Genomic DNA, 14,428 nt, shown 5'->3' with positions numbered 1-14,428 from the left:
AAGAAGTGTTACCTCTGCCAAAGGAATCTAGCGCTTGCTGTCACTGCAGTCGTCCCTAGGAAAGCTGCCACCACAAGCCTCCGCCGGGTCCCGGGGTGATGTGTCGTCCCATGGTAGCGCTGGGAGACGGCAGACAGCCCTGCTGCAATGGGAAGGAGTCGAAGGCGAAGCATTCTGTCAAATAAGAAAAAGATTTTACTAAAGTAGCACAGAACACAAAATAACTGTCACAGATGTTTATTTGCTCTGAAATAAGAATATAACCAGTCCAGTAAATAATAACTTACAAATATTACTTATTAGCGCACACCTGGCTGGCACACCTTGCTGTCACTTCCTAGCTACTTACTCATTTGCTCTTACGGCATTTTTTAATTTTTTCTTCATACCTTTCCTCAAAATGCTTTATTAGGAGAAAACATTTGCACAGTTCTCAAGTGCCATGGCCTAAAAGATGCAAGCAGATGTTACAAGTACAGCAAACGAGTAAGTTTTTTTCCCAGAGGAAAAGACAGAGCTAGATTTTAGAAGTCAAATTAAACCAAAATAAGATGCAAAACAAAAACAGTCATTTAGTCACTTTAAATTTCCCTAAGAAAGCCCGAACATTAAAACATTTTTTAAGCTAGTCTTGAGAAAAACATTTATACCCAGCTTCAAGTAGCAGGCAAGTTTCAGGATGTCCAAACTTTTAAAATACAATCCATACCCTGTCACACAGACAACAGTACAGAGACAAATATGAAACCAAAGCTACAAATCTAAACATTATTACAGTGGAGGAATTCGAACTGTGAAAGTGTTACCTGATAACACACACAAGCTACAGAAGACAAAGTAATTTTGATTGCTCAGAAAATTGAACGTTAAGGAGTAAATCTTCCTTTTAAAAAGGAAGAAGTGCTGCTTCTTTTAGTGAAAACAGGTTGTATTCCCAACTGTTGCAGATTCAATCTTCTGATCAACATTCTCAGGGTCAACTTGTGCGTAACAGAGCATGAAAAAGCATAACATTTTGGGAGCAGAATGGTAAAAGAGAGGAAAGAATTCTTGTGCTCAACAGAAAATGGGAAGTGGAGAGCAGTAGCCTCTTTCCCTCTGTTACCCATCCTTTCTTAGGAATTCTAGCTGTTCTATTCAACTATTCCCATCCAGTGAATAAACAACCACTGAAGACCAAAAATAAGTTATGTTTATTGGCTTCTATTTGCTTTTGCAACACAAGATGCCACCACGTGCTTTTACGAAACCATTAATGCCCAATAACAAGAATCTTGGGACCATTTTGCACATGTATTGCTGTATTATCCCATTTAAGCTATAAACAGTTGAGTGTACTTTCCCACCAATTAAAACAACATACAGCTCAGGATAGCATAACATGAATTGGCAACGTGAACTTAGGCAGGAGAAGAGAAGAGGAGGGAGGGAAGAAACAAAATATTCAGCAGATAATTTAGGATGCTCAACAGCTGCTGACACATGAGGCAGTAGAGATGTGTCTAAAGACTTCACAACACAAACAAGACAAGCGCGGTATGGGGAGGAAAAGCAGCCATAAGGGCTTTGCTCATGATTTTGCACTAACCACGTCAGAGCTAAAGCTTTTGCAGAGCCTTGGGACATGGGAGATGGGGCAAGGCAGCAGGAGCACCAGACAGCTAAGGCAAGGGTGGCCTGGGACGGAGAGTGGAAACACTGCTCTTCACCGTGCACCCAATCCCCCATCTCATCTCCCTGGGGCTGCTTGCTCTGCCAGGCTCTTCCGACGGATCACCAGGGGCAGACAGACAAACCACGAGGCCACGCTCCCACCGCGTCACCCTCTTGGGAAGGTTTCTAGAGTAACGCTTGCTAGGGAGGCTCAGGTACTGCTCATTCCCATGGGAATCTGCCTTTATCATGTTTGGGGAAAATAATAATAATAATAATGAACTACCTACTTGAATTTATATGCCCCCATTTCCTTTAGCAGTTATCTGCCTGGACAGTTTTTATTTTCATCTCACCTCAAAAAGCTTCTCATTTTGTTCACCATCAGGTTTTTCTGAAGCTTTTCAGTAAGCAGGCTAAACTTACATCAATGAAAACCTAAAAAGACACCTTACAGCACCCACAAGTGCAGACAGAATTCTTCATTTTGGATTGAAAGAGGACTGAATTGAAATCAAATATAAATTAAGTTTAAATTGAATGTGGATATAAAGAAGAACTTATCAGCTGCTTTGAATACCATTTCTGAGAAGTCAGCAATGCAGCATTCGGCTGTTGTCTCCTAGCATCCCAGGTCAGCAAGCGGTGGCTCAAAACACACGGTTTATTCCAATGTCCTCTGCTCCACTCTCCTTTGTTACCCGAGTTTATGGCAAACTATCATAATGTCCTCTACTTCTCACAGCTATTGAATTTGAATGGCACTGATTTGATATTCATTTGCACACATATCAAAAGCTAACTTTGCATGTCGCATTAGCATTTTGTTTATTCCTTTAAAAATAAATATGCTTAAAGTTTTAATGAAATACAGCCAGCCAACACTGCTGATTCTCCAATCCTCTCCTGCTTAGAACAACAGTAGATTTTAATATGAAAAATAGCTCTTTTTACATTTAAAGTTTTTTCCATCCAACACAAACCTGATGTTCCCACTTCTCCTCTAGGGATGAATTTGTTACATATGCAAAGAAAATTTGCAAGCGTTATTTTCACTGAGAAGCTAATGTGGCCTTTATTTGGGTTTCCCTTCCTCATTACAGCTTTATGTGCATAAGATGTAATGGATAAGGAAAGTGTTGCCAGTATTATTTAATCAGTCAAAATGAAAATCAACCCCACAGCGATTGCTCTTGAGCTCGGAAAGATTCTACAACATTTCAGACTTGGCTATAGCCCTGCATAAATGTACTCCCAGTCTGAGCCCTAAGAAACAATAAATTATCTTCCTTATCCAAATAATCTCCGTTCTTGATAATGCTGTAGTATTCACCCAAAAGCACACCACAGTGCTCACTTGGTAGCAACCGTACAATGGAGCTGAAAGCAGGCAGTTCCCATAACAATTCTAAAATAAAGAGTGTGCTTATCTTAGAACAGAAAATCACCACTTTGGCAGCTAAATTTTCCACACTTCCCATCTGCAATTTTACTAACTCTCATGATTTTTTAAATCAGAAGTGCCACGATATTTGATATGTTTTGTTAAAAGCCTCAGACGTTTAAGTCAAGATCACTTGAGAAAGCTGGTGTTCATTTTGAAAAGATCAAAAATAAGCATCTTGCCCAAACTGAGGCAACAAAAAGCCTAACACCAACGGCAGTGAGATAAAGAATAAAACCAGGGTAAGGTATAAAACTGACAAGAAGTAATGTGATTATAGCTCACAGTATGAAACAGCCTCACAATTTCTGTATGATTTAATGCAATAAGTGATTTGTTGTATAGATGCAAGGAAGTAGCTCAGAGAGAAAAACCTTAACCCCAAAGAACTGGAAATAAGGACCAAACATAAAATAGCAATGATCTTCAAATATAACCTGTTCAATAGATTACTGCTACAAGGAATATATAGATCAAATTTTTACTAAGAGATAAGCCAGTGTCATCCTAAATCCTTGCTAAGTAGCAGGTTGAATTAATATCCTTGAACAATAGAAATAGATTTTTTTCAGAAAAGAATGACATATCTGCATTTATTTGTGCCACAAGACTAGATTTACAAGACTACATTTTTTTTTCTAGCAAAAGAGTCAACTACAGATTTGAAGATTTTAAAATGAAGTCTTGTTATCGTCCGCTCCGCCATTAAATATGAGCTGCTCAGAAAGAACTCATGGATGGGTATACACATCCGAGAAGCTGCAACAGCTCAGACCTTCCTATATTTGTAATTTCACATTATAAGTGTTAGCATCTTTGACACATGGGAAACCCACAAACCCACTAAGTAAATACCACTTCCGATCTAAGCTGCAACAGGTATCATTCAAACTGAAGACGTACAGGTCGCTTTAAAAAAAGAAATGAAAGTGATTTCAATAGCTATTTCCATTCTTGCTTTACGTGTATATTTTATTTTCCCAAACAATGATCCTCTCTCCAGTAAACTGTTCTGTAATGAAACACAACTTTTAAATGACATTTGAGACTTTTTGCTAGTTAGGAGGTACCTATTCTTTACAAAAGCAGCCCTATATTCAAAGCGACCTTGGGATACCTTTCTGTTATTGCTCGCTGGAGGCAATGAGCAACGCTACCTGAACCTTCTGCTCAAGTTCAGTATTCGCTACTGGAATTTGGTATGAAAAGGGTACTTGAAGTTGTACAGCAGTACAACTGACTAAACAGAGAAGTTTAAACTTCTCTAATTCATGAAACAGGCACATCAAAAATGTTCTGTGATGAGGGAAAAAATTCAGAGAGGCACTCCAGAGGGGTATAAAAGAGAAAAAGGTTACATTCTCCTGTTATCCCCAAGAAGCACCACCAAGAAGCAGGAACTTAATTCACCGGAGTCATTGACACCACATGCCTACGGTGGGGTGCTTTTGTACTGCCTTCTTTTCTAAAAAAGCACCTAGAGCATCAGAAGTCTAGTCCTGAATTTTTCAATGCTTGTAAGAGTTGGTAGATCTCATCCCTCACACACATTTTTCAGATACTGAAAGGAAAAGAAAAAGAAGATTTATTCCCACTTTTCCAGCACCCCAATAATTTGACGGGTCCATGACTTAAAACATTAACTAGCCCAACATGGAGAGGAAGGACCTCTTCAAACTTGGGTAACTCATAGAGCCAAAAGTGCTCCTTTTTGACAACCCAACGTATTCTCCATTTTTAAGATGCAATACACGTAACAACTTTTTGATGTCTGAACTGGCCTCAGTGGCACAAGCGTGCGAGAGGAAGAGCAGTAACTGAACAAGTTGATGGGTCTTCAATTTTTAATCAGAGCAGGGTTCACAGGACATTTTCATTTGAACAATTTTACTGGGACATGGTAAGCTTACGCATTAGTGCAGAACGCCAGTTGTAAATTTAAATCAGAAATATTTTTATACAGTATGATCTTCTTAAAAAAGAGATTTGTATTTAAAAGTCATTGTCTAGGCATAAAAGCTTCTGCAGGAGATTGCCAGGGACAGTCATTAAGAGTTGAATGAGCTTTCTGGAGCCACATGCTTATTAAACCAAGCTGGGACATTTTCAGAGCATACAGAGACACCCTCTGTCACAGCAGCTGCTGTAGGAAAGTTCCCAACCTGTTCCTATCCTGGATGCTGCCGGTCAGTTATGTCCCACAAAAGGGACCAGTGCCACCACAGAGTAAAGAGGGAGCAGTAAAGTGCATAGCTGCTTAACATTCAGATGCATTTCTAAATATACTGCTTTTCCATATTAAGTAGCTACAGCCATGACATGTCTTGTTCCAGCTCAGCACGGATCACTAGTAAAATATGAACCCAACACCTTCTGACCATCAGCACCAATATCTTCATTCCAATTGGATGGCCTCTGTGCAAAAAACGTTACCCACACCACAGGATAGTTTATGGGACATGAACCCAAGGCCAAGACTCATCATGGCAAAGTTTCACCAGGTAGATGGTTTCAGATGGAGCGATCTAAGGGAAAAGACTTTCCCTCACTAAAAGAGGTGGTAAAAGGGTAGCAGATCCATTCAGTGGACCACAGAATGATTTCATGTGACATTCTGAAAAGTGGTATGACAAGGCAGAACAACTTTGGCTCTGCTAAAGAAAAAGGCTCCACTTGCAAGTTCCACCTGAAGTGACTAATGCAACTTCAGCCGCAAGGATTTGCCGTGCAATCCCCTGCAGAACAGACACGCACATCCCTGCCCTCCCAAGCACTCAGCAAGAGAGGAACACCAATCAAAACAGCAATCACAGCAAGGCTCCCCAACTCCTGGCAATTAATAGCACAATATTTCAGGGTAATGACCTGGAAACAAGATGTTTCCATCTTCTCAAGAGGGTTATTGGGAAGAGGGGATGAAAAATTGAAAGGAGAGGAAAAGGACAACAAATAAATCCAACGGGAAGAAAAGCCTAGACACAAGGGAAAGGGCAAAGCAATCAGGAGAAGTTTCACTGTCAGCCCTAATACGGAGATATTTCTCAGTGACCAAGCATGACCTCAGCCACCTTCTGCCCCTCCCCATGCTCTTAGGCAGAGAACAGACAGGACAACTCATCTGCCTAAAGCCCAGCACATGCAGGCAGCAGTGGACATGCTGCTGGACTACGGCCTTAAGTGAAAGCACTACAGAGCATTTTGTAACACTGGTTAGCCAGAGAGCTGCAACTGGCATGGGAGCACTTGGATCCGACTGGTGAAGAGTTGCCTTGGGATTTATTTCTAATTAGGCTGTGTTTATTGCTTTTCTTTCCTGCATCTTCATCACTTTTAGCATCAAACCTACCGCCACTACAACATTTTAACCGATTCTTCCTCTACTCTGGAGAAGCGAGTGTAAAGCCAAATGTTTGAGAAGCTGTAAGAGAACAGTCAAAAGTCTACACAAAGAGCACCTCCAACCCAGGAAGGCAATGCCTATTATCACTAACATAGCTCCACATCACGTGGTGTAACACTGCGTCCCACGAGCATGTGAGAAATTTTAAATCCCCTGAAATGCAGAGCTAACTTAGAGCAGTAAAAAGAAGTCCTAAAAACGCTTCCAAATATACTACTGAGGACATAATACATATCGCTTCCTCTACTTCTTTCAGCATCAGTTGCGGCCCTGACCAGGAGGTCAAGGATAACAACTATTTAGAAAGTTTTACCTTTGTTTTTCAAACTTCTTATTCAAGACACGTCACAATGATCAGTGGAACTGTATTACGCTGCCAAAAGAAACTGCAAACCAGGTTCAAGCTCTTCTCATGCTGAGCAATAGACACTGGAGAAAACACAGCTTTTGTCAGGGACCATGCATCTTAACTCATTTACAGTTACTTGAGACCACAAAATTCACAACATGAGTGTGACAGCTTCAGACACTTAAATGAGTTGGAGATATTTAAACCAGGGCAAAAAAGGTGGAGGAGAAAAACGTTAGCGCCAGAATAAAATTCACAAATCTCCAGGAGATGTATAATGAAGAAAGCTGTCTTCAAGTACCACCACAAAATAAGACACTGAAGTCTCATGCAATTCAAAGACTATCCAGAGCCATATAATTCTGAACAACGGTATTCTTAAATCCAATCTCCCTTCCCAAACGAGCCTTTCAGCATGACATACAGAATTCTGCACATCGTAAATTCCGCAACACTCATGCCATTTGCTCTTCAAATGCAGCCCTAAAACAGAGGGGACTCCTTGATAAACAGCTACGAACACACTTGCAAGGGGTAACTGGTTAGGTCTCTCCCTTCTCTCTGTCAGTCCCTTCGGAGAGATATCCACATCACTACCAAATTCCACACACTTCCGGGCTGAAATTTCCTTATACTGGCAGCATCCGGATTTGACAAGTGAAGAGCTGCCTTGGCATTTACTTCCAAACAGGCTGTGCCGATTGCCTTTCCCCCTTTTAGTACCCAACTCACCCCATCAAAACATTCAAGGTCTGCAGTTTTCCAGATTGGGAATGGTATTTATTTTAACGGGTAAATTAGACAAAGAGTGGTACACTTGTGATATGTGAAGCCATTCAGGCTGAAAGGGGTTTTGGTTGACTTCATGGAAAGTTAACAAGCTCTCTCATTTCAGCTGCAGGTGCAAGCTGCACATTTCTCCACAGCCCCTTTGTGCGGGTGCATTTTATGCCTACCAATGAGTCAGCCTGCAGAGTACTAAATCACAGCCAGGAAACAAATTATTTATTTTGACAGCTCCCCCCAAATTCTCTCTGCATTCTGTCCATTTACAAACTAGGACCATGAAGAGAGATTTGTGCACTGACACGAAACATAGCACCAAGAGGGTTTCTAGCTACAGAGACTTCCAGATCCGTTCCTTCCCTCCACCCCCCAAGAGAGGCTGCAACTCCAGATTTTCAGCTTACCTAGCGTTATTTTCAGAGAAGGATTACCCACATTACCTACATTATTAACTTACTAAGACACATATATCAGTTTTCAGAATGAAGATGAAATCAGTATCAAAAGGAATTTCTTCCCAGATAGGAGCTTGGGGTAGTATTTGATCACATTAAGTTCACCGGAGAGGGGAACTGCATTTGTTTTGGAGCACAATGCAAATTGACTGATGGTCTGTGAAGCATCAATCCATAATACACTGCCACATCTTTAGCACAAATCTAAGCCATAGCTTAGCAATTTGTTTTTAACTGTCATCGCAGTATGGGTTCACCTATCGCTAAGAATCTCGGCTCTCAACATGAACTAATAAATAAAAATAAAAAGAATTCCCCTTAACCTATCACCCACGTTGCAATGTTTTATCCCTGCACTCCCTTCCCCGCACTCCCCTCCCTTCCTGCAAAACTTCAGAGTAACTTGTGCTCTTCTAGTAGGAAGCTCACATCCGTGCCACGGTGGGAAAAAACACACAACAAGGCTTCGGCAGTTCCCTTCCCATCTTGCATTTTGCAAGTCAAAGCTGTATTATCTCCTCTTCAAGATTTAGCATACCATCTTCTTGGTGTTTTTACATTTGCAATGATACACAGAAAATCCTTAATGTCACCATGATCCCAATAGACTGTGAAGAGGTTTTCCTTTTTCCTTCTTGGGGAAGGGAGGAGTATTTCATTCCTGCTAATTCTCTTCCATAATATCCACCTGCAGTTGCATTGGCACTAAGGCCATGGGTGTAACAGAGAGAAACAGATTTTGAAAGACCAATACAGAAAACTAAGCTCATTTGGGAACCAGTATTTAGGAACCTCTAGGTGAGAATGCCACAATCTGCCCTATCTCAAAACAAGAAAGGAGCTGGCTTTATATTCTACTTTTGGAGGTAGAGGTACGTTTTCTAAGATTGAAATTTTCCAAAAAATAGTAAGATTGTGAAATCCTGAAGACACTGAGAAATACACCTCTAGATCTCTCCTGAGACAGGGAAAAATTTCCCCCATGCCCTGTTCAAAAATAGACCTGCGTGTCAAGTCTGATTTTATGAAACACATGATACAGTATATGGACTAGACAGGGAACCACACAAATGCACACTCTTAACTTTGAGGTCCTGTACTGTCTCCAGCAATCAATTGTCCTCCCCTCAAAGCTGATCAATGCCGCTCCTTATATAGCCAGGATGTAACATTAACTTTCATTCTACTCTGAATGCAGTTGCTATTAAAATCATACTATTGTATTTCATTACTTATGTTTAAAATTTCAGTTTAACATTGCATTAGAGCATGTTTTGGTATCTCGCAATCACCTTGCCATTAATGTGGCTCATCTAGTATACTGATTTACCAGGGTGATATCCATTAAGATTTCATTATTTATGCCATCCACATCTCATGAGTTGTTTTATTATGCCAAATGGATCCATTTAGCACTACAAGACATTTAAAGTGAAAATAAAATAGCAAAAAACACAGCCAACTTCGAATGCAGTTGGGTCAACGATTGCTTTTATACATAAGTAGTCTTCCTCGACTTAATACGAATATCCTTACTATTAACTATATTTAAATGAAGTACAATTTAAGCTTCTCTGCTACTATCAGTTGCTCCATCCCTCCCTCTTTTTTTTTTTAATTTTTTTTAATGTCTCCCCATACCAGCTCAGGTCTTACAGCTTTAAAGTAGTCTGCTGTTATCAATTACTGATTATTCTGAAACACTAGTTATTATACAGAACACATACCCATTTCTCATTGAGCTACACAAGTCACTCATGCCAGTTTTTACTAATCCAAGAGGAGCTTAGCCCTTGGGCTCAAGCAGTGCTGAACTGAGAAGAGCCATGAACCCCAAACACATTCACACAGAAAGCCTCGATTCAAACTGACAAAACCTTCAAACAACTTCACTGATTTTCAGTGCTAAGTAGAGAAGACAATGCATTGTGCACACAAGACTTCAATTTAGTTTTAATAAAGCAGTATTAGTAATTACAACAGGATTATTTCTAATGCACAATTCAATAGCTAACTTGGTCTTGGTCTTCCCTTCCATAATATTAGAAAGGGAGACAGGAGCATTTATTCACTAGGGAAAGATCTTTGCCGAGGTGCCTTCAAACATTTATGTTCTATTTAGGATAAAGACTTTGGTGTCAATTAAAATGGTAAAAGATGCATAGCCTGGCAAGCTAAATAGCAAAATCAAATCAAACTTGCTAGCTCAGTTACTAGAGGACTTATGAATGGATGCAGACACCAAGAACAGCAGCTTTTGAGAAATGAATGAAAAATTAAAGAGCAAGCGAACACTATAAAGCAATTGTATCTGTTACCGTGGCACTGAAAATAGCACCTTCAGCAAGGTTAAAATATTTGCTTAATACTTCAGACGTTCAGTCTCCAGTAAGGCACAGCAGCTTTTTAAAGGACAGCTATTATCTTCCACAGAACCAAATGCCACTTTTTGCAGTTAAAAGTTTCTCCTCTTTTCAAAGGCAGCCCACTCCTTGGGCTTTTCTAAGCAGAGAAGACTACACTAAGCCCAGCAGTGACAAACTCCTCAGCAGCATTTCAATAGGAACCAGGTCTTAACAAGCAGAGCTGTAACAAAATTATCCTGGCCTTTTTTATGGACAAAGGCTTTGTTTTATGAGCTACTTCTACCTTTACGAGGAAAAATTGAAATTCTTTTTTTTTTTTTCCCAAGCAACTATTGTCAAATAATCAGGCTGTCTTTGCAAACATCCCAGCAGCCACAGAAGCAGGCACAGCAGAGTAAAGCCGGCATCAGAAGAGAAGCAAAAGCATATACACAGATTCAAAGGAGCAAAGATGTCAGAGAACTGTTGCCACAGGGGCACAGAGTGTAACACTTTTCCCCGCGTTCTCTAGGAAGTTATGACCAGCATGAATATGGTTTCTTAATAACGTGATTTATCTCGCTTTTCCTGGTTTTGTGTCGATGGAAGACAGTCTGGCAATTTGGATCAAGACAGCAGATGTTGGAAGGGGGAGGGAGGGAAGAAGATGGAGAGAACCCTACACAAGAACCCTGCACAAATGCAGTCATCTTGGGCATCCCACTAGGGCAAAAAGGAGCTAGCTGGGCTACAAAGGAGTCTCTGAAGTCCTGCGAATGAACCATTTTTCAAGAGGCCATTACAAAATGATAATAAAAAGAGCTTGTTTTGCTTTTCCATTCATTCCACTTTTTTTCTGAAAATGCCTAATTCTTGCACCAAATGAAAAGGTGCTCTTTGAAGCCCCTGCTGCTGCCCTTTCTCAAGCTACCAGCCAACTACGTGAACATTAGAAGAACAACAAACAAAATCCCAGAGCTGCTAAAGTAGATTTAAGAGACCTTTATGGTTTACTTGGCTCTAAGCAAACTGGTGTTAATGAATAAACATGTATTCCAGAATAAAACAATGTTGGAGGAGGAGAACTAAGGAGTCTGAGGAGAAAACAAGAACCTTACTAGGTTGTGAATGCAATGATTTAACAGGCTTTAGTTATCTGCAGATACATGTCCAGCTCAAGAAAAAGGGCAATTTCTTTGCTGAGGTTGGCAGGCAGAGAACCATCTCAGAATTTGACGTGGTACCATTTCTATCTCTTTTCTCCTACGCTGAGCAAAGAGATTTGTTAACTCGCTGAGCATGTCCATTTGAATATCAACACACAACCACTTCCCCCCTTCCCAACTCTGTCTTCTAAACAGAAACCTCACCCTACCTAGCCACAGACACTTGCTTATTTAGGAAACTTCTCTCTTGACTCCTGCCTCAACAGCCACACTTCGATGCCACTTATTCAAATTTTAACAAAAGTCTTACCAAAACTGGACAAAAAACCTAAAAACCCAAACATTTACAACATTTGCACTGCATCTACCAAATGGTGATTGCTTGGGCATTCAGGAAAAGAGCACCGGCACCCCACAAAGTTAAAAGCAAGTCTGAACTGCTGCAGATGCTTTTCCAGCAACTGGTTATTTGATTAAATTCAAATGTAAGAGAGACCTCCTTTTAGAAAAAAGGGAACTGGTAAGCCTATGTTTCTACAAGAGCATGAGCTGTCTGAGAAGTTCCCTTTCAGCATTCACAAGCCAGCAACAAATACTTGGCTGTAGCTGAGGTGATCAGATAGCACCCTTGTGTCTGCACACTCGCCCGGAACAAACATCGCGTTTGCTTTTGACAGCTGAGGGCAGAAGCAAAGACACCAACACGTAACAGCATCTCAGCAGGAACCTCCATCACCTCCCTCACTCTAACTATGGCTTGTGCAAACTGAAAGGCAAAATACACATCAGTGGATTCAAGCCGATGGAGGAGTTTTGCCTCACAGCCCACCAAAACTTCAGCCAACACATCTGTGGTCTTGCCATCAAGGGGAAGCCAGCAGCTTTACTGTGTTCAGGCTCCCAGTTCTCACCTGGGCTTGATAATGTGCCCATCCCTGCAGCTAGATTCAGACCAGGAAAACTTCCATTTTCAGGGAAGAAAAAAAAAAGGGGGGGGTGTTATTTTAGTGGCAATAACAACCTTAAAAAGCACATGTTAAGAATCATATTTTAGAGACTGTCAGAAGAGTGATTTAAGAAATAAATCTTCATGTATCAGAGCTGTAAAGCTTTAAGTTAACAGATGGAGCCAACCTCCTGGGTGACTTGAGCGGACAGTGACCAGATACCTGGGGCAGCTGCACACACAATATCTAATACCATTACAATCCTTCTGTATTCCTTGAGGCAGACCAGCATAAACCAGCTGTTAATTCTTCCATGTTTTCCTTGTGTTCATATCACAGCTAAGGCCATAGTTAAGAGATACAGCTACTCTTGTGGCTCTTGAAGCAGCAACGCTTCAGACAAAGTTTGCATCAAACATGTGAAAACACAAAAGTTAAAATAAAGGGCAATATGTAATATATGTAAACTGTAGAGATACTGCATCTGATTTCAGTATTGCTGCAGATGGACTTCACCTGCATCAGACATGCACATGCTATAAGTAACCAATTTACACTGATTCACAGTTCTCATGTCTCAAGCACAGGTAAACCCCAACATTGTTAATCTCCAACTACAGTCGTCTTTCTTGCTTTCAACATGAGCTTGGGTTTCATTTTAAAGAGCTACAAATTCTAACTGTAACAGAAAAAGCCCAAGAGTTTGAGCTTAAAAGACCCTGGAGACTTAAAACACACGCACACGAGAAGCCGACTATTTTCTTTTTAAGAGAAAAAGAAAACCAAAACCCATCACTTTAAGCCATTGGCTTGTTCCCTGGGAGATGGAAGAAACGTGGCAAGTTCCTAGGGGTGGCAGGGACAAAAGACAGTGCAAGGGCATGACACTGCTGTTAATGCAAAGTATTTAAGGCCATGCTTTCCCGGCTATTATAAACCAACACGAGTGAGGAAGCGAGTAGCTCACCGTAGCTGCTGCTTGCTCCCACTCTGACACAGGCCCTGGCACACGTGGCTGCTCTAAATTACCAGTTACAATGAGGATCAGCGCTTGGCCCAGTTCACCTGCTCCTGCCCCACATCTCCAGTAGCGCCACCACAAACCAAGAGCATCATCTGGATCAGGTCTGGAACACATGAAAGAAAGCTTCATAACAGATTGACTTGGGATAAAAAAAAAAAGTCACTGCAGTCACAGGCATGGTAGCAGGCCAAAATAACCCAGAATTTATTGGTCAAGGACTTTTCCGATAATGTTACAGAAGTTGCAATAAAAGAGTGCATGAGTTACTTCACAATAAAAAGTCAGAACTGTCCATTTTTCCTGTTTTATAGCATCTTGAATCTCTTTCACTAAGGAGCAAAGACTTACAGATGGTATGTACTTAGACACACAAAACTTGTTTCAGCTCAGATTTTACTGTGACTCCTTGCGTTTCTTACTGAAAGTGTCAAATACATCAGCCTAGAGATGATACATTACCCAGTTTTGCTAAAAAAGAAAACAAAAAAAAAAAGCACCACCCACCCACACCACACCAGCCACAATACTCAATATCCAAAGTCAAGACAGCCCCGAACAACAGTTTCCTACTGAGTTATTCCAGACAGCACCATCTCACCCAAAGTCACATCTACAGAGATGCTTCTTCACTACTATGACCCCTGCAAAGTCCCAACAGGCGGGGAGCACAGAGCACCTGTCCAATTAACAAACAGGTTTTTGTTGCGGTACACAAGCATTCCCAGCACGATTTCAGCGAGCGGACTCTGGACAGCTGTGTTAAAACACTGTGTTAGCGTTCACTCGGGCTCCTGCCAGCAGGGCCACTGGAAAATTGGCAAGAATGAAACAAGTATTTCTATAACCCAGCTCAGTCCAT

At 41.0% G+C, this 14,428-nt stretch overlaps 1 protein-coding gene across 3 annotated transcripts in view; it reads right to left on the bottom strand.

The window, feature by feature from the left end:
- Positions 1-14,428, bottom strand: part of MICU1 (mitochondrial calcium uptake 1) — a 133,022-nt gene that overhangs the window by 112,389 nt on the left and 6,205 nt on the right. The window contains exons 1-2 of one of the 3 annotated variants that reach the window (XM_067299697.1): positions 13,650-13,672; positions 13-174 (exon numbers count right to left, since the gene is read on the bottom strand). In XM_067299697.1, coding sequence (XP_067155798.1) covers positions 13-173 — 161 coding nt within the window. In that variant the 5' untranslated portion in view covers position 174; positions 13,650-13,672. Of the gene's footprint in view, positions 1-12; positions 175-13,512; positions 13,531-13,649; positions 13,673-14,428 lie in introns of those variants that run through there. The other 2 variants (XM_067299698.1, XM_067299696.1) reach the window with 2 other exon arrangements.

This window comes from Apteryx mantelli, chromosome 7, assembly GCF_036417845.1.
Source record: "Apteryx mantelli isolate bAptMan1 chromosome 7, bAptMan1.hap1, whole genome shotgun sequence".
Classification (NCBI taxonomy): Eukaryota; Metazoa; Chordata; class Aves; order Apterygiformes; family Apterygidae; genus Apteryx; species Apteryx mantelli.
This window is presented reverse-complemented; position numbering and strand designations above follow the sequence as displayed.